Source organism: Montipora foliosa, chromosome 1 (genome assembly GCF_036669935.1).
Source record: "Montipora foliosa isolate CH-2021 chromosome 1, ASM3666993v2, whole genome shotgun sequence".
Lineage (NCBI taxonomy): Eukaryota > Metazoa > Cnidaria > Anthozoa > Scleractinia > Acroporidae > Montipora > Montipora foliosa.
This window is the reverse complement of record NC_090869.1, coordinates 65,907,569-65,932,919: the sequence shown is the minus strand read 5'-3', so window position 1 is coordinate 65,932,919 and position 25,351 is coordinate 65,907,569. Positions and strand designations below refer to the sequence as shown.

Genomic DNA, 25,351 nt, shown 5'->3' with positions numbered 1-25,351 from the left:
AAGCAAGTAAAGACAAAATATAGGGTGTTTTTGGAGACCTTTCATGTTGCCATGGTAACCCATTACGTCAAAATTGTGAGCGCACTTTGTTAAGCAATAATTGGTGTTTGACGTGGTACCATAACATTGCTGTTACGTGATATAGTATAGTAGTTATAACCCATCTAACAAGAAGGTCTCTAAAAGTAGTGAAACTGGTTCCAGCCACCTTAAAAATGGTTCACAGGGTACCTGTTTAACAGGCAACGATGTTTCTTTTAATAGCATTGAGTCATCAAAAGAAACAATGAACATGATACGTAATTGCGGAGGTTAATTTACCATATCAATTCATTTGATAAAAGCACATTTTCATACTTTTATGCTGACCACAAGTAACCTCGATTGTCAGGGAAAATGGACGAGACGAGAGATCTTTCTGCAGGTTTTAATTTTTGGTATTACCATCCCCTGTGGCAAACTGCAGGGTTAAGGCGGCCCCCGGCCCGGTGCGGTGAGGGGTTTAAGCGGCCTTGATCTCCAGTCTGATTCTAGATCTACTGCAAGCCCAGGGGAATTTCTCATTAAGCAGTCTTGAACTTGGGAACTTCTCATTTGTTCTCGAACTGGTTCATTTCACATGGGCTGGAGTTCGTGGAAAACACTGCTTACAAATCACTAAAAGCATCTGGCAGGAATATTTAGAAAAGACTGAAAAGTTTGATTTGAAACATGCTTTCAGTTTTGTTCAGTTCTCTTTTTTTACCAATACTATAGTTGTACCATGGCGTCTTCTAGCCGAAAGTCGCTTACATTTCAAGATTTTTTCCTCGAGTTTTTTCCCGTTTACGCGGGCACGTTGAACCGTGGCCTCGCCTCTAATTTACTGTACCCGTACTGTTTGCACTGGGCTTTTACTACGTTCACTGTACAAAGAGGCTTGCGAGGCATAAAATCGGACACCTTATGCAACTAAGACCAGTACTTTATCTCTAAAATGTCTTTCCAATAAAACTTGCGTACAACATAACTAACATTTACTATAATACAAGTCTTCCATGACCGCAAAAGAAGGAGGATAGCACCCTTGAACAAAACGTAACACGACGATAACGCGAACAAAGCCACGAGCAATTCCGATCTATCTGTAATCTCCGATACCAACACAGTGCTCGGAAAATACAACTTATAATATTTACATGATTGCGGTAAAAATACCAAAACTTTCAGTCCAATTCCCCCAAATTTGTGTTCTGCATTAGACCAAGGAAAGCTTTCTTTTCCTTTGTGATATCAATAGGGTCTCTCTCTATTGTGGAGCCAACTTGTTCAGCAAGCTTCTCAAGGGTGTCCCAGGTCGGGCCGACTGACATCTGGGACTCGGAACCTGCTTGATCAGAGTCACGTGGTACGTCCATTACTGAGAGTTTTCCAACACTTTCTGTTTCATTTCCCGCATTAATTTCTTCAATGAGAGGTTTGCATGGTTTCTTCGGTGGATAATTTAACCGGCTGTATCCCTGATTGGTCTCTTCAATGACAGTTAGTCTGGCATGTCCGTTTGACGCCTCGGTCTTGGCAGTTCCGCTTTGTTCCGGCAAGTTATCGGATATCTCTTCAATGAGGGGCTTCCTCTATAAAAGATATTCATGTGTCAAAAGAGAAAGGCAAGGAGAGAACATTAAAACAAGATTACGGGCAAGTTAAAAGAGAAGTGGTTTTCACGGTAACCTTCACTCTTACTATAGAAGAAGTTAAAACCGGAAGAAATAATGTTTATATCAGGAAAATGAATTTAACAATCGCTTATTTTTCAAATTTCCTGGGCAGGGCCTCCTAGAATACTGCCACTACTACTAATAATTTGAGCCCACTCCTGTATGTGCACCGTGCTCTACTTACTGGGAGCTTATAAATGAATACAACACATTGGCTTCAAGCACGCCCACAAGCAGTGAGGATGTTTTACTATCATTGGGGACAAAATGTCTTTTTTTTTTTCCGAGAAGCGGATAGTTCTTCAAGATCAAAGCATGGGGATAACCCTGAACTTCAATCCCCAAAAGAACATTTGTGGGAATGAGACCACTTGTTCATCGTTTACCTAAAGCTGTGTTCACATTAAAGCCGAAACATGTTTCAAGGGAACATGCATGTTTCGCATAAACATGTTTGTTATTGTATTGTTCACATCAGAAGTCGGTTTCAAACACGTTTCATGCATGGTTGTATAATTTATGCTGTTTCATGGTACATGAATAAATTTTTTACACTTCAGCTGTAGAATGGAGCTGGAAATAACTGTAACAGTTGCATTCGTACTTTTTGGTTTAGTGTCAATTTTCAAGCCCTTTGGAGGAGGAAGGCTATGCAGTGTTTAACGAGAAGACGGCATTTGCGCTTTCTTTGGTACAAGTAACAAGATATCCCGTTTTCCACAAGCTCAGCAATCGCCGATAAATTGCTCTTGTATTTCTTCATCGGCCCATATTGCAACTAGAAATTTGGCCTCATAATAGCCCCAATTTTAACGAGTTTGGTCCGATCATGATTGAAAGCTCAGGATAATCATGTTTCAACCATGATTCGCGCAATCCACTGTCTGATGTGAACACTTTTCATAATGAATGAAATGGTATATGAAATGAATCATACATTGAACTGAAACCAAGCAAAGCCTTGATTTTCGCAGTTATGAACGCAATTTCAGCAATTGCGTAGAGAAGCCTGAAAACTTCAGGACTTCAACGGAGTTTGAACCCGTGACCTCGAGATACCAGTGCGACGCTTTTCCTCAAGGGAACGTTAGAACCCACAGATGACCAGCTCCCAACGTTAAGTGGCTTCATAGCTCAGTTGGTTGAAGCGTCGCACCGGTATCGCGAGGACACGGGTTCAAACCCCGTTGAAGTCCTGAATTTTCCAGGCTTCTTTACGCAATTGCTAAAATTGTGTTCATAACTGCGAGGATCATGGCTTCGCTTGACTTTTCATAATGAAACATGTTTCATTCGTGATCAGCCTAATCATGTTTCGGCCTAGTGAGAACACAGTATAAGTGTAATGTTACAAATTTCGCAAGATCAATATGAGGGATTAGGTCTACAGAGAGACGCGGATTGCACACTGCGAGAGTCAAGTGATTAAAGGAGCGTCATTTTGAACCAAAAGGAATTGTCGAGGATTATTAGGCAAGGGTGCCATTCGCGACACATTCACTCCGAAATTGACTTCAGTCCATGCCCGACTCAATGCAGGATATCGACCCTAGATGCACCACCCGTACAAGAATAGTCCGAGCGTAGTCTGACCTAATCAACTATCACAGGTTATTTGCAACATTCCAGGAAATCCACCTGAGCGATACACTTTGGCGTTGACGCTGTTGAGAAGGCCCTAAAGTAAAAACTTTTCTTTTTTGCAAGCACTGAGTTATAAACCGTTTTTCTCCCAAATCCTTCACCTTTAAATACGAGCATTTTAGAGCTTGGAAGTCAAATCTATTGGTCATGTTGTTGTCCTATCAAGTTCTGTGCTTGACCGATCGCAATTAGTGAAAGTATCTAATGGATTGAAACAAAGTTTAATGAATTGATGCTTCTTACTTTGGCACAAGACATGTTGAAGCTGCGAATAAACGAGGGATCTTCGACATCTACTTCCTCTAGTTGGGGCATATCCTGAAAAAAAAAGTTTCCTTGGCAGTCAATCGGTTTTCTATGACTTTGTTGATGAGACGCTCAAATCTAATGATCACTGACCTCTAGGGAATCTGGTTCAGGGTTTGAAAAAACCCGTGTTTCCTCTGTTAAAGATAACGTTTCAATATCGTCCTCTAAACAAGGAGAACAAAACCACAGGTTTCACAAATTGAAGACTGTCCAAAATACACGAGTCATAGATTTCCACCTCTATAAATGAGGGAAAGTGGTGGGAGACGATTCAGAAGAGAGGTAGGAGTGGCTATAGCAAAGGGGAGGGGAGGTTTGGAAGTAGGTTGCTATGAGTCGAGATACCTATGGTGGAGGGGTAGGGTGGCTAAGAGAAGAGGATAAGCGACCAAAAATGACCTTCTGAAGGGAGGTGAGAGTGGCTCTAGCGTAGGAGTGGGGAGGTTAGAGAGTGTGTGGCTATGGGTGTGGCTAGCTATGGTGGAAGGGGAGAAGATAAGCGACAAGGAATGAGCCAATGGATGGGGCTGCCCACCGTGATGAACAGGATAGGCGTGCGTTGTGTTCCAGTGCGGGAAATGCTAGGGCTGATTAAGCGAGGCTAACTGTCATGCGCTGCACCTCAACTATCAATTGCAATGGTTCAAGCTGGCAAATGAAGTTAGACGAACTCAGGCAAATACACTAATGAGGGGCAATGCACTAGGTTTGCCGTCGGATGCGCGGTGGCCTCATGGCTAGTACGCTCGACTCTGGATCGAGTGGTCTGGGTTCAGGGAGTTCTGAGTAATCACCTGATCTCTGACTTCACAAATCGGTAGAAGCACAGTCAATCAAATCGATTCCCAGGTAAGGCTTGTTTAATAATCAATTATAAGCAAGGTAAATACCTCGTAACTCAGTTATCATGACCCCTTCTCCCTTAAGTTTCTCTTCTTTCTTATCTGAGGAAAGAAATGGATAGCATTAATAATAATAATAATAATAATAATAATAATAGTAATAATAATAGAGCGGTTTTCAATTGAGTGTCGAAAGTAATTAGATAATTACTTTGGTTTTGGTTTTGGTTTGGTTTTTCTGTGCGTTCCTATTGGGTGTGCGAAAATTTTCTACCAATCACTGATGAGGTTTGATTTGTCAGCCAATCAAGTTAGGAAGAAAAACCAATAAAGATATTGCTCGACATCACGAAAGCGGGGAAGAAATTGGCGTGTAACGATAGCATTACGTTTTCGTTTCTTTTTTTTTTTTTTTTCCGTTCATCCGTTGTGTATTTTGTTTGACGAATGTTCTGTTAGACCTATGATTTGATGTGCCTTCCGAAAGTTTTGTTTTGGTTTGGTTTTGTTACACGGTCGGCGGAATGTTGTGTTGACGGACATGGCGTGGAGAATTAACAAGAATGGTGGCGTTTACAAAAAAGGAGCAGCTTTTCCCTTGCAGAAGCGATACCAAATTGCCGCATCCTATCTTCGAACTGGCAGTTGTGGTGCTGCTGCAGCGGAGAACATGTGTACTTACGACACTGCGCGAAACATCGTCAACAAGTTTTTGACGACTGGCCTTTTTGACCCGGGAGGAAGAGGTTCACCGCACACGATTATGCCGCCATGGAAAGTGGCCTACCTGGAAGCACTTGTTACACACGACCCATTTATGTATCTCACTGAAATCCAGAAAGCCCTTCGAGACGACCTAAACTTACCTGTAGCTGAAATTCCATCTATTCCTACAATTTGCAGAACTCTTATCAGTTTAGATTTAACGAGACACAAGGCAGCAAAGGTACCATTGGAAAGGTTTACACCTCAGAACAGAGCTCGACGAACGGCTTTTGTGGAATGGAGAAGAACTGTTGACCCAAGAAAGCTTTATTTTGTTGACGAGACTGCTATTCAACTCGTTAATGGGGTACGAACCACTGGACGGTGCCACACAAATAGCAATGTTCCCGTAGTCACGAACAGAGGAGACGAACGCGTGAAAATGTCAGTATTAAGTGTGATCGGCTACGACAGCGGAATCATTGGAGCATACCCTATCCACGGAAGCTTCAACAGACTTCAGTTTAACTACGGTATGACACAATATTTTGTTCCTTTAATTCCACGCGATTCATTCCTGGTAATGGACAATGCTTCGATTCACAATGAAAGAGACCTAATAAACATTTTAGCACCTAAGAACATTACCCTTGTTAAACTACCACCGTATTCTTATGACTTCAACCCAATCGAACTTGTATTCGGTAGTGTCAAAGTGTATGTTAGGAGATGGCCTGAGCTACTCAGTGCCAACATGTCATTTGCCATTGTAAATGCATTTTTGCAAGTTCATGTCCGCAGCGTCCAGAAATTTTACCGCAAGTGTTGGCAAGTTATGAGTTAGTAGTTATTACGAACCCTTTGCATTCTATTTAACAAATAGATTCCATGTTGCCGTGCGTCTGTTCAGTAATAGATCACAGATGACGTCAAAATGTGGTAAGAACAAAAAAGTGGCACAAGAGGCGATAGCCGAGTGTGTCACTGATGTTCTTACCACATTTTGACGTCTTCTGTGATCTATTACTGAACAGACGCACGGCAACATGGAATCTATTTGTTTTATATAATAAAGAATTAAACTTTATTCGCATAAAAGCTGATGGTGACGTCAATCGTGCGTCTGTCCTCTAATAGATCGTAGGCAAGAACCAATCAAAATCGGGTTTCGACAAAACACTGACCCCCGGTCAACTGACCCCCTTACTGACCCCCCTACTGACCCACTATAAAATCAATGGGAAAATGAATACTGCTTACTTAAGCCTCAACAACCCTTTTTAAACGGCATTGTTCAACAGTATTTAAGTCTAAGCACCCATTTTAAAAAGGTTAGTTTTCGATTATTGTTGTGATGGCCGATTACTTCATGTAAGCTAACCTTTTTAAAATGGGTGCTTAGACTTAAATACTGTTGAACAATGCTGTTTAAAAAGGGTTTTTGAGGCTTAAGTAAGCAGTATTCATTTTCCCATTGATTTTATAGTGGGTCAGTAAGGGGGTCAGTTGACCGGGGGTCAGTGTTTTGTCGAAACCCATCAAAATCCGTGAATAACTTGGGTTATTATATAAATTGGAATAGTCTAGCTTACAGTACAGGATGCAAAATAGGACTTATCAAAAGGGGTGTGTTAGTGTGTGTGTGGTGGGGGAGGGGTGAGGGTAGGTGGCCAAATGTCTTCTTGAAATGGTTTAGTTTTGAGTTTAGACCATAATTTCTTGAAAAGATGTTGAATTGGTAAAATTTGAAAAGAAAATCTAAGGTTTGTTCTCTTGTGCGACCTATCTGTGCCTGTCCCCTAAGTAGGTTTCCTTCATCCATCTCCCCTTATTGGTAATGAGGCATTCAAATAATTTTTTGCCAGATTGCAGACTACCACCTCTGCATCCCTGAGCATTGTGAAGCCAGTGCTATGCCAAAGTTTTCAACTCCTCTGGTTTGAAGAGCAGTTTTGGAAAGCTTGTTTCCAAAATGGTGCAGTGAGTCTTAAAGTAGAAATAGAGCAGTGTTTTCACATTTTCAATGCTACTGGTATTTCCTTACTTAAACAAATGACTTCAAAATATGTTTTGGGTCTACAAAAAAGTCAACTAACCTTTCGTCTTTTATGACACAGGATTTCATATAATTATTTTCTCGATTGAAACTTTGAGCTTAAAAATGTGTGGATGAACTTGTTGCTTCAACACAGAGGTGAATTGGATTGGTAGTACAGTAAAAAGCAAATTTTAAGGTTGAAAGATCCCTTCCTGATAATGTCATTAGAACTAAATGCTACTGACATGACAATCATAAAACTGCAACTGTCATTACACAATATGAACTGATGTAAAAAATCAATTTTTTTTTGTAATTTTGTGTGTTTGGTTACTTCATGATTCCTTTTTTTTTTCTTTTTTTTTATATTGAGGAAGGTACATTTTTGTTTTTGTGGATGGAGAGGCTGGGGTACAAAAAGTTGACAGTACATTGTATTCTAAAAAGGATCAATAATAATTGATCCCTTTCAGAATAATGTATATGTGCTGAAAAGGGGTGGCAAACAGTAGCAGGGAAAACATGGATCTCAGAATTTCTGTATATAATTTAAATGATTTTTAGAGAATTTTGGTTTACAATGGGTCATCAAGACTTGTTTTTGTATGCCCCTTCCTACCTTTGAGTAACAACCTTTTGTGCTTAAGGTCTCAGACTTACATACATAATTTGGATTTTACTATTTGCCAACCCTTTTATGTTAAGGATATATGTGATAAAATTGACATTGTAGTTGCTCTCAAAGAACCACCAACATGTAATGAGTTTGAAGAATGAGAACTGAAAATATTTAATGCAATTTTTTGCTGGAATGCTTCAGACTTGAGAACTTGTGGATTTTAGTTTACCAAGATGCAACTTGAGAGTCTCTCTACTTGCAATGTTAAATAATGTTTGCAACATTTCATTACATAATACCAAAACATTAAATTTAAATGTCCTCCAAAAAAGTTGTCGACTGTTTCTTTGCAATCACCCGATGGAGATAGGGGAATAATAGGAGCATGTAAGCACGTTTGCATGGGGGTGGTAGATAAGATGTGTCTCCTTGTTGTAAAGCGTTACATTCCCACTTTGGGGAGGTGAGGGAGTCTTTGGTTGAAAAAGACTGGTACAAAAGATTGTCAAGCACATTGCCACTGTGTGCCATCCATATTGACAGAAAGCTTTGCAAGATCAGGTTTAATAACTCACCCATTAAAAGAGACAAAGGTTGTGACAACCAATGCCAATGAAAGCCAGCTAGTAAAGGTAAGTGTGTTCCAAATATAAATCTGTAGCCACTGTATTAGCACTCATTTATTATCTTCTTTTTCTTTGCTTTGTTGTACGATTGCAGCCATTTATTTATAAAATGACCATTCAGGGCTTCAGGTTTTATATAAGCTTAAGTGTACTGCCCCACTTGTCCTTTTGTGCTAATACTTCCACAGCGTCTGACAATGGAGGTGTGCAGACTGTGGCTTATGTGATAAAATTAATTTCCATGATTTTTAATATCAGGTAATTTTGGTTGTATTTTCACAAATGCAGTAGACCTTACCAAAATTTTGTGTTGTTTTCAAAATCCTACTTGTATTTCACGGACACACATGAGAAAAATGGATGAAAAGCAGAAAGTTAACAGGGTAATGCGATGTTTTCTCGGGCAGCTTCATCCTAATTCATGTTCTCTTTCAAGAGGGTAACAATCTAGCATGGCACATCATGATATAATAGCTTTTTTCAGGGTGTCAAGCAGCACATCAGCTCAAGAAAATAGAAAAATTGGAAATTTGACCACAACAAAATAGGAAAAACGTGAAAAAATAGGAATAAATATAAAATTTCACAAGTAGCTTACACAGCACATCGGCTTACCCACACAAGCCTACAATCTTTTTTTAAAATGATCTTCACTACCTTCTGTTCCATCCTTACAACTTTAGTTTGGAAATGTCAGTTATCCGTCCATGACAAAACACTCACCAGTATATACCGGTAGTCACCTGGCCCCAGTTGTTCAAATGATGGATAGTGCTATCCACCGGATAAATAACTATCCAGTGGGTAAGTTATAGCGAAACCAATTCCACTATCCAATGGATAGTGATTTATCCAGTGGATAGCGTTATCCATGGAGCCTGACAGACACAGTATGAAGTATGATTGCTTCAAATGCTACAGCCCTCCAAAACCCAATTGAGCTCCCCAGCACTATATTTGAAGTTTCCAAGAACTCAGCAATAGTTAAGTTTTCTTGAAATCAACAATCATGAACAATAAAAAGTTCACAAATTAATCCTTTTTAGTGTAAAGGAAAAGAAATTGATGCTCTCCCAGGGCCCATACCCCTGAGTACATTTTTCTTTCAGGGTCAAGGGCTAGAAATTTCACTTTAAAAGGGTGATGAACAAAACACTGCCCACCCAGTCAACAGTCAGTGTGGACTACCCCGAAAGAACTACTGAATGTAACTGAGCTGTTTAACATTTTGTAAGCTATTTAGATTGTCATTGTTCAGAATGATCTTATGGCACTGTAACCATGAGACATCCGTATGTATACATGTTTGGTGTTAAAGTCCCCAGAAACAAAATTGAAAAAAGAAAATTCTTTTATGCTGATGCACATATAGACTCGAGCTTAAATTCTAGCTCAAATTTTCAAATGTAAATTCTCAAAGAAAAGTTTTGAACCAGACCAACAAAAAGCGACAATAAAAATGAATGAATGAATTAACATACGGAAATGAAAAGTCTTGCCAGGACAATTATAATCAGTGACACAGTCAAAACATCTCCAATGTTAATTAACTTGTCTGGGTCTGGTTCAGGATTTCATATTTTTCATACAACCTACCACAATAAAACTAAACAGCAGTAAGCCACACTCTTGACTGTGCTATAATTCATGAAGTAAGTACCCATACTCTCATATAACTACGCTTGCTCATTGTTTTAATGATGCAAATAATTGCTGAGCTTTAATAAGCAGTCAATGGACTAGCAGTTCGAATCTGCTTATGTCCAAAACGTGAAGAGAAGAGGGTGTATTTTTTCACAAATGTATTGCCAAAGGAAAGGTGGAAAAGTGACGAAAAACTCCTTTCACATTGAGAAGAAATGTTGCACAGCTCAAAGGCGGGGCCTACCATCCAGAGGGTGCCCACAATGTGGGCAAAAATGGAAATCCTGTGCCTCACAAGTGTACCCACAGTGAGGGCACCTGAATGGCCTTCTGCCACTTGTGTGCCCTTCAGGAAAACTTAAGAAGCTTGACAATGGTACAATTCAGGCAGACACAGTCCTTCCAAGGGCAACTCGCTCTATGAGCGTGTGTAACCCTTGTTGAGACCCCATGGTTTTTACAAAAATTACAAAAATGTGGGCCAGGCATACTAGACAACAAAGACAAAATCGTGACCCAAACAGAAAAAAAATTGTTTCGCCCTAGCTACGGAGCGGTCAAAACGATTTTCCCGCCAAAAGGACGCCGTTCGCCACTAGCCGTCAGCAGAAAGCTACACAGCGTTTGAATACATGTATATTTTTTCCTTTAAAAAAGAACCAGACTATGGGTACTTTCTCCGGTTGTCTGTTAGACTATCGGCAACCGCGAATGGCTCTGAGAATAATTTGGTTTTACAAAAGCAATTTCATCAAAGAATACAAACTCATCCCCCTGAGTTGTGACCCGTAAAGCAGAGAATTTCAATGGAGACTTTTCAAAGCATAAGGCAAAATATTAAACGAAGTACGAAATATTAGCCTAACTTACATCACACCGCCCAAGTAGTTCTTCCAAAAGAAGACGAAGACGAGCTGGTAAGCTACCGAACAATGAAGCTGGCCAGCAATATTCCTGAAGGAGGCCAACGCGAAGTCTTGCGTTTACGGCACGAAGTGGGGAAAAACATGTATCTACGTTCCCAAATACCGCTCCCGTAAATAATGATACCCACCACAACATCTTTCCGTTCCAAAGCATTTATTCCAATGCCATTTTCATCTAAATACAGCTCTCAAAATCTCAAAAGCCCGGCCGACGATTCACAGTCATAAAGAAATGGCGGCGATTGAAAGTTCGCGAATTCAGTGGTGGATATTTGATCCCTGTTGATTGGTTAGTTTTTTCATGACGCCATAGAGTGATACAATGTTGTATTTCATTGGGTAGTTGTTTACAATTGGTTTTGGTTTTACTTCTCCTTGTGATTGGCTGAGTAATTGGTTTTTAATTTAATTGGTTTTGGTTTTACGACACTCAATTGAAAATCGCTCTAATAATAATAATAATAATAATAATAATAATAACAACTTTATTTTTAAGTGTCAATGGATTTAGCACAAGAGCACTAATTGGGGACACTAACGAAATTATAAACTCAAATCAAAATCAATTGAAATCAAGTATTGGTTTTTGTGGCGAGGGGAAAACCGGAGTACATGTACGTGGAGAAAACCCTCTTGGAGCAGAGAGGAGAACCAACAAACTCAACCCACATATGACGCTAAGTTTGGGAATCAAACCTGGGCCACATTGGAGGGAGGCGAGTGCTCCAGCTATTATGCCAGTCCTGCTCCCCTTTGAACTAATAACACTTGGCAGCTGAACAGAAAAAAAACTTGTTCTTGACAGAGGCAACCACTTGGCTACAGCCCCAATGCAAGGGAAAGTTAACTTTTGGACCACTTTAAGTTAACTAAAACCTTTACAACCTAATTCAAATCTTCATTCATATACTGGGCTGCAATTCACACTTCCCTTTGAGATAGTGGGTGCTTACCATTCAGCCAAGAATCCTGGGAATTTCGGTTATATGTAAAATGGAACAGTCATTTTCCGGAAGAATCTGTTTGGAAAATGCGGAGTACTTGCAGAGGTACTCCTGATGTTCCGATTGGAACAGAATTGCGCAAATTCCTGTATCATTTTACCAATTCTACTGTTTCCAGGCTGTATTTCACGAAAAATCGAATCATCAGGGACGGTGAGGCCTCGGAACCAAGCTTTGAAAAGGGAACATTTTATTTTAAATGCTTAGTGCAATTCCTTGGATGGAAGATTGCTTAACGTTATGCAACAGTCATCCCAACAGGAATTTTCCAACAAATGGTAAGCACCCAATATGACTGTGAGAATGTTTAGTGGTATACTGTAGTATCTGTACTTGATATCAGATGGTCAAAGGTTGCATGATTGAGTCATGTTATTAAGCACACCTTTCCTTACAACCAAATAGTTTTTAAATCAGAATCAGTGAAAAGTGGTGGCAAACTGTTTTACAGTCCTGAATAAGAAATGTTTTATCTCAACCAAAAAATTCAGAATATTGTAATACTTGAGATGAATAAAATAAACATGAACATCAATCACCTTCTGTCGTCAGTATTTCTGTTATCAAAGGACCAGCTCTGTTTTCATAGTACTTTTGCCTTCCACCGAAGATTCCTTGCTCCGAAAACGTTTGGCTTGAAGTTGATGAGTCCCCTTGCCATATAGTTTCCATCCCTACAACCTCCTGGTCAGAATCTGAAACTGTAACTGAGTCCCCAGGTCTTAATTCATGATCTCTCTCCTCGACGCAAGGCAAATCAGTTTCGTGTTTCTCTTCAGCAATGGGCTCTGTTTCGTCAATGTTGTCAGTTGCTTCGTTGTCACTTCTGTCACTCATATCCTCACTAACATCTGGAGATTCCTCACCTTTGTCGTTGGAGACTTCCTCCTGCAAGATTTGCATTTCTTAAAACATGTCCATACAGTTTTGTACATCCTATCGAGACTAACCTTTGAAATGAGGGAATAGGCATGTTTAGAGCTGGGCATCTCCATCACGATCTTATAATAATACTCACCATTAATGGGGATTAATTACATGGCTACAATAGTACAAGCTCTCTGATTGGCTGCTGAGTGGGCAAGATTTTCTTGTAATGACTGGGCATTATGAAAAATTTTCTCGGCTCGACGGCTCTTTTGAGTTGAGACTAAAAGCTATGAGCGTGTGGGCGAAAACAACAAAAAATAGGACAAAGTACAACTATATCTTCAGCAACTGAAAGAAAAACTAGCATACAGATACTTCTTTAACATGAGCAACGAAGAGAGCCACAGCGAGAGCGAGTTTTATTATCCAAAGGACGAAGAACAGGCCAAAACTGGGCAAAAAAAAGGCATATAATGAATAACTTATTAACCTCGTCCGTTCGGTCATTACAGGGAAATCTCAGACCTCGGCCTTGATGTATTGACCTCGCTATCGTTCGGTCAATATATCATAGCCTCGGTCTGAGATTCCCCTGTAATGACCTCACTCTCGGTTAATAAATGGTATGTACTTTTATTATCCTAATCGTAACTATTACAAAATTCTTGAATCTGATTGGTTTTGTGCACACCTATTTGTCGCCTATTGGGTGTAATTTGAACAACTCCAAATTGGATACCTGTAATTGGACACCCATGCCATTCGCGCATCAATCACATGCACTTGGAAGGGGTCTTTCTTGCCGTTTCCTACTGTTTGCAAAAGAGATTGTCAATGAATATAAATTTAACTTTTTCACACAAAAAGGGTATTCAAAGACTTTTTACCCTCGAATTTTGTAATAGTTATGATCAATTAGTAATTGAACCTTGTGTCACACCTTTCAGGGACTGATCAGATCTCAGAAATGGTATTATAGATAGCCATTTTTGGAAACAAGAATTGGCAAAATACACTGTAAATATTAGATACAGTAGACGACTTCTCCAAGTTAGCAGAAAAACTTTTTAAGATCAAACATCTTGACAAGCTTACATTTTTGCCATTAGGTCCTTTCCCTCTGATTTTTGACAAGGCTACAAGAAAGGATAGAGACAGCAAAATGTAATGTGAGCAGAAGCAGCAGATCAACCCAGCGATTTCCACTTTTAATTTCATTGGACTGACATAGGATGCCACTCTACTGTGTTGCGGGTTAGGGTTATAATAAAAAATTATAATAATTATAATAGTAATAATAATAATAATAATAATAATAATAATGATAATAATAATAATAATAATAGAATTAAATGACTAAATGAAAATTATACACAAGATTCCCTGCGACTCTGTATTCCCATTGTTAACTCAGAGTTGCAGGGAATCTTGTGTATTTTCATTTAGTCATTTAATTCTATACACCGCTCTACACAAACGTGTATTGAGCACTCTTTAGCAGTGTTTGCTACAGTTTCTTATGATTAATAATAATAATAATAATAATAATAATAATAATAAGCACTTTATTCATTCAATTCAGGGAAGGATACCAGAGATTATCCCTATCGACAGTATCTGTTTGAAGCTGGATGTCCATTGTAATATTTTGATGAGGGAGGAATAATATTTAATAGAACTAACATCAGATGCTTACTAGCAATAATCAGATGTCAAACATAAGTCAGTTTGCTTTAATGAATGACTCCCTGGCTCCAACTCATTAAAACCTGTGGCCCATTGTAAACAAAACACAACAAAATTCCATTGAAATCTACCATTGACGCTATCCATTATTTTTTGCCTCTCTCTTGTGATCCAGCGTTCTCTTTCTGCTCGTTCAGCATCAACTCCACCCTTTTCCCTGTGAAAGGTATAAATTAAAATTAGTGATCTAGCAAGAGATTTATCTGGCACTTTATTCCCATCTTCAACAGAAGACTAGGTATTACTGTCATCCTTAAATGCTAATTTCACAAAATGGAAATACCATAAGCTCTAAAACTAGTATCACTGAACCCCTCCCTTGATCAGTAAGCTGGGGGTTCGTTAAGGGACAAGCAGGGGACAAATTGACAGGTCCTAATAATATCACTTTCCCTGCTTGTTTTCATAATTTCTATTTGCTTTCTTTTGCTGAAAATAATGGCAAAATGCCAGGCTGCAAAAATCTGATGACCTTCTGTGCAAAATCTTTACGAAACCCCTGTCAACATTTACATGTCCATTTGTGCAAGGATGGAAATCCTATAATTTATATTTTATTTAAGTTTTAATAATCAAAAAAAATATTTTACCACGCTTCCGCACATGCTCTTTCTCTTGGAAACACAGGCCGATCATCCAGGTATCGAAGCTCTCTCTAGATGGAAAAGACATCGATAATAATAATTACAATAATAATGATGTATTTTTGTATCTGACAATTCATATTTTGTAACTTGATCACTGACATGAATAATGAATAATCCTGTCAGTTAACAGTTAAACTTTGCAGGCTATTGCAAGTGTAGCCAGCTTTCAAACAGTACGTAGTTTGTGTTGACTGATGAGGTCTGGCAAGTCTGGTTGCCATAATTTGGTCAAGTTAGCAGAAGTCCTGTTACGCATTCCAGATCTTCAACTAATAACACAAATGTGGTTACCTGATACCACGTTTTCCAAATGTAGAATTTCATGCTTTAAAAAAAGAAACCTCTGCAAGAGGGTTGTTGCCAAGTGACCCTATGTGGAGGCTAGAAAGCAAGCCAATGCAAAATGCAGATCACAAGGACCTCCAAGCAGGGTTGAGAAAAGAAGGAGGGAAGGAAGGAAGGAAGGAAGAAAGAGAGGAAGAAAGGAAGATAGGAAGAAAGGAAGATAAGAAGAAAGGAAGATAGGAAGGAGATAGGAAGGAAGGAAGAAAGGAAGGAGGGGAAGGAAGAAAAGAAGGAAGGAAGGAAGAAAGGAATGAAGGAAGGAATGAAGGAAGGAAGGAAGGAAGGAAGGAAGAAAGGAAGGAGGGAGGGAATGAAGGAATGAAGATAGGAAGGAATGAAGATACGAAGGAAGGAAGAAAGGAAGCATGGAGGGAATAAAGGAATGAAGATAGGAAGGAAGGAAGGAAGGATTAATGAAGATAGGTAGGAAGGAAGAAAGGAAGGACGGAGGGAATGAGGGAATGAAGGAAGGAATGAAGATAGGAAGAAAGAAAGGAAGGAAGGAAGGAAGGAATGAAGATAGGAAGGAAGGAAGAAAGGAAAGAGGGAAGGAAGAAATAAAGGAGGGAAGGAAGGAATGAAGGAAGGAGGATAACTTTTCCTCAGTTTTATCATTTGTCAGTAAATTGAAAAGACTATCATTTTTGTCACTGCACAGTTACATGACAATTGTATAATAATATTATAATTTTATGATAATTTGACAGAAATGAAATCTACATGTAGCAACAGTAACAATCTGCACCATACTTACTATTTTTATGATGAACATTTTTCTGTAATTCTTGATTTTCTTGATGACAGGGTTCCCCATCATGTTGAGCACATGCTGGTTAAAAGAAGAATTCAAATGAAATTATTACAGTAACTGTGTTTTGACTTAATTTCCATTTCAATTAGTCCACCAACATTGTCCGATATGTGTCTGTGAACAGTTAAGCAGAAAGTTATTGCAAAGTTTGATAAGCACAACTCTTCCTAGAAGCAGAATGGTGCAGAGACTGTCTAGTTCATCCTTATTTCAGAGACTTGGCCAAGGCAGAGACAACGCCTGACTTGACCCTCTCGTTGATGTTGTAACAACATACCGGTAGTTGAAGATTTGTGAGCCTGGGACACTCACTCAGAGATCTACACTTTTTTAGCTGGGTATGGTTGAAAGTCAATTACAATGGGAACCCAGATAAAGACCCCTGTTAAAGATACAATGTACTCTTTATTGGAAGTCCAGGTGCTTTAGCGGTTATCAACCGCGTCTCCCACCTCTGTTACCCGGGTTCAACCCTGGCCTTGGGTCGTAACGTGGGTTGTCAGTTTCAGTCAATCTCAATCTGACTCTGAGAGTTTTTCTCCGGGTACTCCGGTTTTCCTCCCTCATCAAAATCGACTCTCAGTCACAATATTACATCCAGCTATGGGCGGCTACCCTCGATAGGGATAACCTCTGGTATCCTTCCTTTTCATCGAATTAAATGAATGAAGTAGAAGAAAGTAAAAAATTAATTCTCCCCTACAGTACAAACATCTATGGACATTAGAATTGCCTTACGAGATTTTCCATGGATGCAAAGACTTCCAGAACTTCAGGATCATCTATCCTATTGTGTGAAACATCTAAAACACTGCAAGGAGGAAATCACAATCAACCCATGTTCAAGTATCATTGAATTATTAGTACCTATAGGGTTTAACAAACAGTTTTTAACAGATAGTAATGCTTTTGGTTGAAAAATCAATGTCCATGCCCAAAGTATTCTTTAATTTACAAATTATACTAAAAGCCATAGATGAACTACTGTAGCACAGCTGGAAACTAGTACTTGTTTTACTACTGATACAGGTGTACCTGAGATTGCGACATTGTGACAAGTGTCTCATATTGTCGGCAGTTGATAAGCGGTTGTGTGATATCTGCAGGGTACCCAGTTTGGGAATTGCACCTGTGTGGGCAAAAAAAAAAGAACCGTCTAAATTATCGGTAATGTTCAGTTTCCTTATACTAGAACTCCAGGCCCACCCATCTTTGATGGCACATTTTCTTCAACCATTAATTAGCTAACTATTCATGATCACTGGATAAGGCAGTTCATTAATGTGCTATTTGTTCCATAAATCCAGTTATGATACCTCAACACACTTCACTTTCTGGTCCCATAAAACCCAGGGCCCGGTTGTTCGAAAGCCGATTAACTTAATCCAGGATTAACGTAAACTTTTGTTTCATGTTGCAACTTTTTGGTGTAAGTTTCTTTAATTTGCTTATTTTGGTTAAACAAGATTGACTTCTTCTAAATGTAAAGTTTTGCCAAATATCAGAGTTGAACAGCATTCGGGAGTAGAGAAATAGACTCCTTGGTCAATTTTTTACCTGGGATTACCGTTAATCGGCTTTTGAACAACTGGGCCCAGAGCAATAATCTAATCAGAATTCAAACATTATTTGGCCTGAGTCATTCCAGGAGCCTGTTTCTCGAAAGTCCCGAAACTTTTTTGCGTCACAATTCCCTCTGTATCTAAAGAAGGGAGAGGTTTTGTCATCAATATTTTCACAATCATTTTACTTTCAGTTATCTTGAAAAAATAAAAATAAAAAGACATGCTTTTTGAAACAAGCAGAGGCAGTTTCACAAAATGGCTAAGTTTCGGACAAGGAACGTTATTAATTTGGGACTTTTGAAAAAAAGGGCTCCAGAAAACCATTTTATCTAAAGAAAAAACAAGAAGAATGACTGTGCTTACCTATATTTTCAATTTGGGATATGGTGTTGTTACTGACATTGAGTGTATCCAAAAATTCTAAATGCTCTAGGTTTTCCAATTTTGTTAGTAGGTTTTGCTGTAGGTACCTGAAGGTGCAATGAATCAAATAACAGACTTAAAATCAGCAGGCCATTTCACTGAAAAACTTGGATGCTGAAAAGGCAAAAAAGCATATTATACAGTGATTTGCCACCATCATTATGCAGTCAAGTAAAATGTTTCTGCACTGACGATCTTGGTGAAAGTACATAATCTTCTCTATCTACTGACTCTATATCAGTGTGATAAAACTATTACGCTACTACTTAATGCCTCTTAAAGAATTGCCAATGTACAGTAGAAATTGCCAATGTACAGTACTTAGAGTAGTGGGGTAATAAAGGTTTCGGTGGATAATTTGTGAGTTCCAGATATGGTTAATCTTCTTCTTTGGGTCAATTTTTTGGAACATCATTTAAATTTGCAGGTGTATGAACTTTCTTTTGAGGGTTGTAGTTTTTCCCTTTTTTTGTTTTCGATCTTCTGTTTTAAGAAACTAGTCTACTTTTGTGGAACTACACAAGCACGACTTCTTATCCATGGGGAGAACTGTTATACCAGCAGTAGGCAATCTGCAGTCAGAACATAACAAGGTAGTCAGACCACTAGACCCTGGGACTACTAACAACAATAATTTTTTATTGTAATTGTTCTTTTTGAAAAGATGGTTTTTATTAGTTGAGATATACAAGTCATGACTACTCACAAGCATCGAAGTTCCTTTTGATTATCAAGATTTTCAATCTTGTGAATTCCATTGCATTCCAACCAAAGACACTTTAGTCCAGTGTATTCTTCAAGATTTTCTATTTTGCCAAAACCTACACCAAAAAAAGAATTGAAAGAAAATTAATGATGGCACTTGCCCAGAAGTAGAGGCTTGTTGGTAATTAGCAGTAAGAAACTGGATAATTTTGATTGCAGGGTTAGTGATTCAAGGCCTGGATATGCAGCTGTGTTCTTTCCTTACAAAAAATTTTCTTCCATGCTGGTGTAAGTCACACTCGGATGTTTTATGCAGTGTATCATGACAGTGCAGTCAAAGGCAAAAAAAAAAAACAATAAGAGTTTCTCAATAGTGATGGGTTGAATAGGCATGTTTTACCACGTTAATTTCCTTTAACTAATTTGAAGTAATTTTTGCCATAATAATTAAAATAACCAGGTGTGATCTCAACCACTGTCTCCCTTCTGGTGTGTGTACAAAAATGGGAGCCAGTACCATAAGCAACAAATTAGACACCCTCCCCCATCCAGTGAAGAGTAGAATACGTATACATGACTGTACTCGTGTGTCTTCATGTTACTGATCAGAAACCAAGACAAGTTCCAGGCATTTGAGAATTCAAAGCTCATGATCATTTTACTTAATTAAACAATGTTATTACCAAGGAATAATGATCATTCTTATTATTGTCAAGGAGCAGTGCTACATGCAGCAGGACCAGTAACAGTTGTAAAAATAATGTGTCAGCTGTTATTGATCAGTTGCCATAATATTGTGCACCCATCATGGACCATCCTGTCGGGAAAAAGTTAATGCGCCGATCAACTCAAAACTTCAACATTCCCCTTCTCCCCCCCCCCCCCCCCCAAACCCAGGCAAAGCCCGGGCATTTGAACTTTTGAAGATTGGATCGTTCAAATTCCTGCCCTCTCGGGCCAAAATGGTGTTCAATGTCCTTTGTCTGTCACACCTTACTAAACAACAATCGTTGTCGGCTCCTGCCGTCTTTAATAAAGACCTTTTGAAGACCTTTCTTGTAAGCCAATCACTCACAAATGCTACATCTCTTCCTTTAAACTCTTCCATCTCGTCCAAACACGTGTTTTATAGATGTTAGCGACTACGGCGCCTGAAAAAAAATCATTTGAAACCTGACACTTCCGGTTCAATTTTCCACACTCCACGCAGGCAAAGGTCAAATTCCCCACTCCCCAGGCACAGAGGATAGTCAAATGCCCGTGGTTTTCCCGGGGGGGGAGGGGGGAAGTTGAAGTTTCAATTTGACCAACGCATAAGTAACTCCCCCTATCAGTGGGGACCCCATTGAATGGCGATGAAACTACAGTAACTTAATGCCGTCAGATCACCCAGCTCACTAGACAAGAAGACAATACTAAACTGTCTGCCTTTGAAATATCTGAAGACAGTACAAGTAAAAGGAAGACAGATCAGCCTTCTTTCTTTCGCGCAGTGGTCCGATCCTTCAAATTTCGACATAGGCCCCTATGCAAACTTGTATTTGACCAGCGTCCCTGTCCCCCATGAGATGACCGATGATTGGTGCATGTTAAGATTAGTTGTGCTTTATGCGCAATTAACAAACTGAAACGACTAGCGAAATGATTTGCAGCTGTTGGGTTTGAGCAGTACCTTTATAATGCAAGTAAAGCACATCATTTAAATACGGTGTCCTGTACAGTTTATGATCTTTGCAGAGTTGAAGTAAAAGCTTCTTTGTAATCCTGTTAGTTGCAAACAAAGAGTTTAGTTGAAAACAAAAACACAAATAATATTTACGCTTAGGTAATAACTCAGCAAAGGAGTTACAAAATTTGAGATCAGTTTTCAGGCACAAATAATTTACCTTGGATATTTGTCTTCCTCTGCCTTGACTCGTTCTTCAGATGAGACGGCCGATGGCATTTTTCAAAGGTCAATTATAATGAAGTAATAAATGTAAAGCCAAATGTCTAACCCGATCTCTTAACTCTTTCAACCATTTTCAAAATGGCGCCCTCTAAAAACAGAAGCAGTTTCTTAGCAACGTTTACCCACTGCACAGGATACCCAGGTGATGTGAGTTATTCAAAGAATGCAATTTCCACGAAGATTATGTACATGATCATGCATAAGAAGAGAACGGGAGAGAATATATGCAGGAAAATCTCCCCCCACCCTCCCTTGTTTTAAAACTACTTTTATACAATAATATGAGGAAATTTTGAATGTTGTTTAATATTGCATAGATATGTAGAGTTTGACTTAAGGACGTTCGCGCCCAAAATGTTCCCACCTACAGATATTTTTTAAACTTGCAACGCAGAAAGGTAATGATCTACTTTTGCCAAACAGGCAAAAAAATTGGGGGCTCACCGTGCTCGTTTTCGAGATCATGATGTGCACTTTCAGAAGCTTGCATTATTTTAATACGACCTTGGCTTACAACTGCCAGCAATAAAAAAGCTACATAAGTGATATTTAGATCAGGTAAACGTACTAAATTCAACATAACTAATATAACTAAATAAACTTTTGCAGCTGATGTCTTTTTCTGTTTTTAAATAGACCTTGAAGAACGATACAGATTAGTCTAAGAAAGAAAACTTCGGTGGCACGAGAGCATAAAAGACCAAATATTTGTAACTTCTCACGTACAGGCTTTTTTGTTTTTTGTTAAAATGGACAAAATCAGAAAAGGAAGTGATCTACGGAAAGAAGAATGGGGGTCACAGAGCAATCAAGAGAGTAAAAGCGCTCCGAAGTTCTCAAAGCGACTGTCTGTTCGAACTGTCACGTCATTGCGTGACATTTCCGAAAAGACCTGGGTCCACAGCTATCCCATGATGCCACACGCTTTCACGTTCCATTCTTGTGGAAAATCTTTGCGCCTTTAGCATCGTATTTACCTTCCTGGTCTGCGATGCATGACGTGTGCGTGACATGCGCGAAAATTTGTGCAGTGGCAATGGGTGCGAACGTCTTTAAGTGGTAAGAGGACAGATAATTGCAAATATAAATCTCATGACTCTCTCACTTTTTCCTCATTTGATGAGGGCCAGTCTGCGCTTGCTTCTCTAGCAGTTGCCTCCTTCATGCCCAAAAGGAGTTCTGGGTAATTCGGCCATTCCATGACAAGGGAAGTGCCCCGATACTCATTTCATAGATTTTCTTATAAGTGTCGAGCCACCCAGTCCTACCAGCAAAATACAGCATCGATTGAAATTTTTAGCTTTCAAAACTTGCCCAAATTGTATCGGTAGGTCCTGGAATTCGTCCACAGAAAGGCCAGAGAGACGACTTCACTCGTGCTGTGAACCGCCATGTTTACAACAAAGCAATTTAGGCGTCCCAGTCTGCATGAAACCATCTCTCACCTTTGTCACGAGAAGACCAGACACGCACGGTTCTTACGTTACGTTTATGCCTGTAGAATCAACCGAAATCTCAATTCCTTGTAAAAAGTTAACCAGCATCTTAATTTTTTTGGTAGGCTAGGTATCGGAGAGGCTAAACATTTACGCATGCGCTGACGGAATGTTTGAACACGAGAGAAAAATGCAGTACCTCCAGACGTGGCGCTGGAGCGTCGTACCAAACGAGTCATCCCGGGATTTCAGCCCGTGCGATCGCTTTTGGACGCAGTTGGCCCTTCGCTGCTTTCTGCTACCGACCTCGCCTCCCGGTACGGCATTGAGGGAGGGATATGTCGGCCCCTAAACCATATGAGACAAATCCCACGCCTACTCACAGCTCCAGACCTCCCTTGTCATTACAATTTAACGTAAGATTTCCATGGCTTATATATTCAAGAGAAAAGTCATTTTATCTGTCATATGGTAAGCACTGGAGTCGCAGATTACAAAGTGCACGCACGCGCCCTGCTGAAGTTAGCATACACACATGCACAATCGAATTTTAGAAGAACTACAAGAGCTAATATCTTCGAGACATTACATTTACAGCCAAAATACGTAGCATATACAGATACATAACTAAATATTAAATAATATCATTAAAGATATATTAATCAAAACGAAAAGCCGCTGTACAAAATGCGGCCCTGGATTCTCTTTTAAAACCAGTAAACTCAGTGCTACAGATAGCGCATTTTGCAACTCAGGCAACGAAGGCTACGCTGGCTCGGCCACGTGGGACGGATGGACGATGGGCGCATACCATGGCGATCTTGCCTCAGTGAAGAGACCTGTAGGCCGTTTTCAGCTGCGTTACAATGATGTCTGCAAGCGCGACATGAATGCCCTGGACTTCAACATCCAGCGCCGGGAAGACATGGCATCTGACCGTGACAGTTGGCGGTCTATGCTTCAGATACAACTCAAGGCAGGGGAGGAGCAGATCCAGATGCTTGCCGAGGAAAAGAGAGCCCGTTCAACTGAGGTAGACCTAAAGACCAGCCACACCTGTGTCAGATGCGGAAAAGTCTACCTTTCCCGAACTGGACTGTTTAGTCCCAGCCGACGCTGTGCCAGCCGTGAAAGTACCACGGCATTCAACTGAGGGCGCATCATCCATGGTCGAGATGGAGGCCATAGTCTAAAGGCGTAGCCAGGGGGTCCTGGGGTGTCGTAACCACCATCCCCCCTTCGTAAGCCTTCTTTTAAAGCAAACAACCTACAACAACTGACGTGATATTCTGGTGAGTACCCTTTGTTTGACACAGTGTGACCCCCTCCCCCCCCTCTTTGAAAATTTCTGGCTACGCCCGTGCATACTACAACAACCCGTCAACAAATCGACAAGAAATTTTGGGAGAACTTATCTGTGAAGAGCGGTTGTAGAAGGGGTAACTGATAGAGCGTTTTCACTCACGTGATCAGTAGCCATATTGGATTACTGAAACAAAAGGAAGTATTTGCATAAAAATAGAGTTCAATTCCCGGAAGATTAGTTTGGTACACCATCATTGTACCGGCGCGGGTCCGTGTGAAAAACAACCCATTTGGTTTGAACAAGTGTGTTTATTTGACGTCTCGCTGAGCTCTTCTCTCACACCTTACACCTGTCAAACTGAATGACAGGGTAAAATTTTACACAAATGTAAGACAGGAGGACAGGAAAGACAAAACGAAACACTTACGCCTTTCCGGGCTTGCAACACGGACCGCATAGTCTAAAACTAAATACCGAACTAATTGCGCAAGCGCAAAAACTAAAACGAGCCTGAGTTGTCACGCAACGTGACATTGTACACCTAGCGGCGCGCTAGGGCCGCTACAATCATGGCTGCCATTTCGTTGTTTTGGAACACCAACATAGCCGCCGTGACGTCATGTGAAAACGCTCTATAGCTAAAAATAGGTCAATTTTTTTACAGACTTAACTATTAGTGGGTAATGTGAAGTGCAGTTACAGCTGAAAAAAAGATACGTTTTTACTATACCCCCACCAAGATCACAGGAAACAACGGGGCAAAGAACCAAGGCGTTGTATAATCGCGACCGGAGACTTCTCATCCTTGAGGACAAGCTTCCTCGGGGTCAGTAAGGATAGGGACAACTGCATGGTAAAATCACTTTTATTCGGAACACACAAGTGTTCAAACATCCTATTACATTTTTGTTGTACCGAAAGAAAAACTCCTAACTATTGTGCATTTGATGCATTTGATAAAGAAGAGTCCTGCTGGAACCTTTTGAATGTTGTGGAAGTTGAATCATTATCAGAAAAAGACACCAATACTGCACGTTGTACATTCTTTGAAAATAGGCATGTCCATTCCAGGGGTGGGGCTTACCGGTGGGGTGAGGGGTGATTAGGTCTGGTTTAGGGTTAGGCAGGGTTATTAGCCAAAAAAAAAAAAAAGGTTCAAGAAGGGGCTGTCCATTGACAAGTAAAGTCATTCGGTTTTCAGCCTGCGTAGCTGGGGGATATTCTTGTCGGGATTATTTAAACACGCGGGATTGAATCAGTGGTTGCTTCGTTGTTTTGGCTCACATCAGCCACAAAAACCATCGTACTCGCGAGTGTTTGTCGGAGGCAGTGTGGCCCAGTGGTTAGGACGCTTGCCTTGAGATCCGGAGATCCCGGGTTCAAAACCCGCTCTGACCACTCGTTGAATTTGATCCTGGTAGTCCCTGGTTCAACTTCCCAGCCGCAATTGTAAATAGCCAACTGGTTTGCCTCCAGCCAGTTGGGATTCTTA

At 40.0% G+C, this 25,351-nt stretch overlaps 2 protein-coding genes across 2 annotated transcripts; one reads left to right on the top strand and one right to left on the bottom strand.

The window, feature by feature from the left end:
* Positions 1-421: 421 nt before the first annotated feature.
* Positions 422-21,203, bottom strand: LOC138005355 (dynein axonemal assembly factor 1-like). Its single transcript, XM_068851602.1, has 15 exons — positions 21,053-21,203; positions 20,839-20,930; positions 19,168-19,282; positions 18,402-18,508; positions 17,509-17,602; positions 17,212-17,284; positions 16,417-16,491; positions 15,261-15,325; positions 14,742-14,827; positions 14,020-14,060; positions 12,594-12,942; positions 4,541-4,594; positions 3,741-3,814; positions 3,585-3,659; positions 422-1,613 (listed from the first exon to the last, which is right to left on the bottom strand). Exons 1-15 carry the CDS (start codon positions 21,109-21,111, stop codon positions 1,206-1,208), a joined length of 1,767 nt encoding a protein of 588 aa, XP_068707703.1. The 5' UTR covers positions 21,112-21,203; the 3' UTR covers positions 422-1,205.
* Positions 4,897-7,241, top strand: LOC138005364 (uncharacterized). The gene is made up of 2 exons (XM_068851609.1): positions 4,897-5,730; positions 7,063-7,241. Exons 1-2 carry the CDS (start codon positions 5,034-5,036, stop codon positions 7,089-7,091), a joined length of 726 nt encoding a protein of 241 aa, XP_068707710.1. The 5' UTR covers positions 4,897-5,033; the 3' UTR covers positions 7,092-7,241.
* Positions 21,204-25,351: the final 4,148 nt, after the last annotated feature.

Bases quoted from the DNA above. Each gene is read 5' to 3' on its own strand.
- LOC138005364 (XM_068851609.1), top strand. From the start codon at position 5,034: ATGGCGTGGAGAATTAACAAGAATGGTGGCGTTTACAAAAAAGGAGCA. The intron at 5,731-7,062 runs GTATGACACAAT...ATTTTTTGCCAG, and splicing joins CAGACTTCAGTTTAACTACG to ATTGCAGACTACCACCTCTG.
- LOC138005355 (XM_068851602.1), bottom strand. From the start codon at position 21,111: ATGCCATCGGCCGTCTCATCTGAAGAACGAGTCAAGGCAGAGGAAGAC. The intron at 19,283-20,838 runs GTACTGCTCAAA...TTTTTGGTGTAG, and splicing joins GCTTTACTTGCATTATAAAG to GTTTTGGCAAAATAGAAAAT. The intron at 12,943-14,019 runs GTAAGCTTGTCA...CAAATCTTGCAG, and splicing joins AAGGACCTAATGGCAAAAAT to GAGGAAGTCTCCAACGACAA.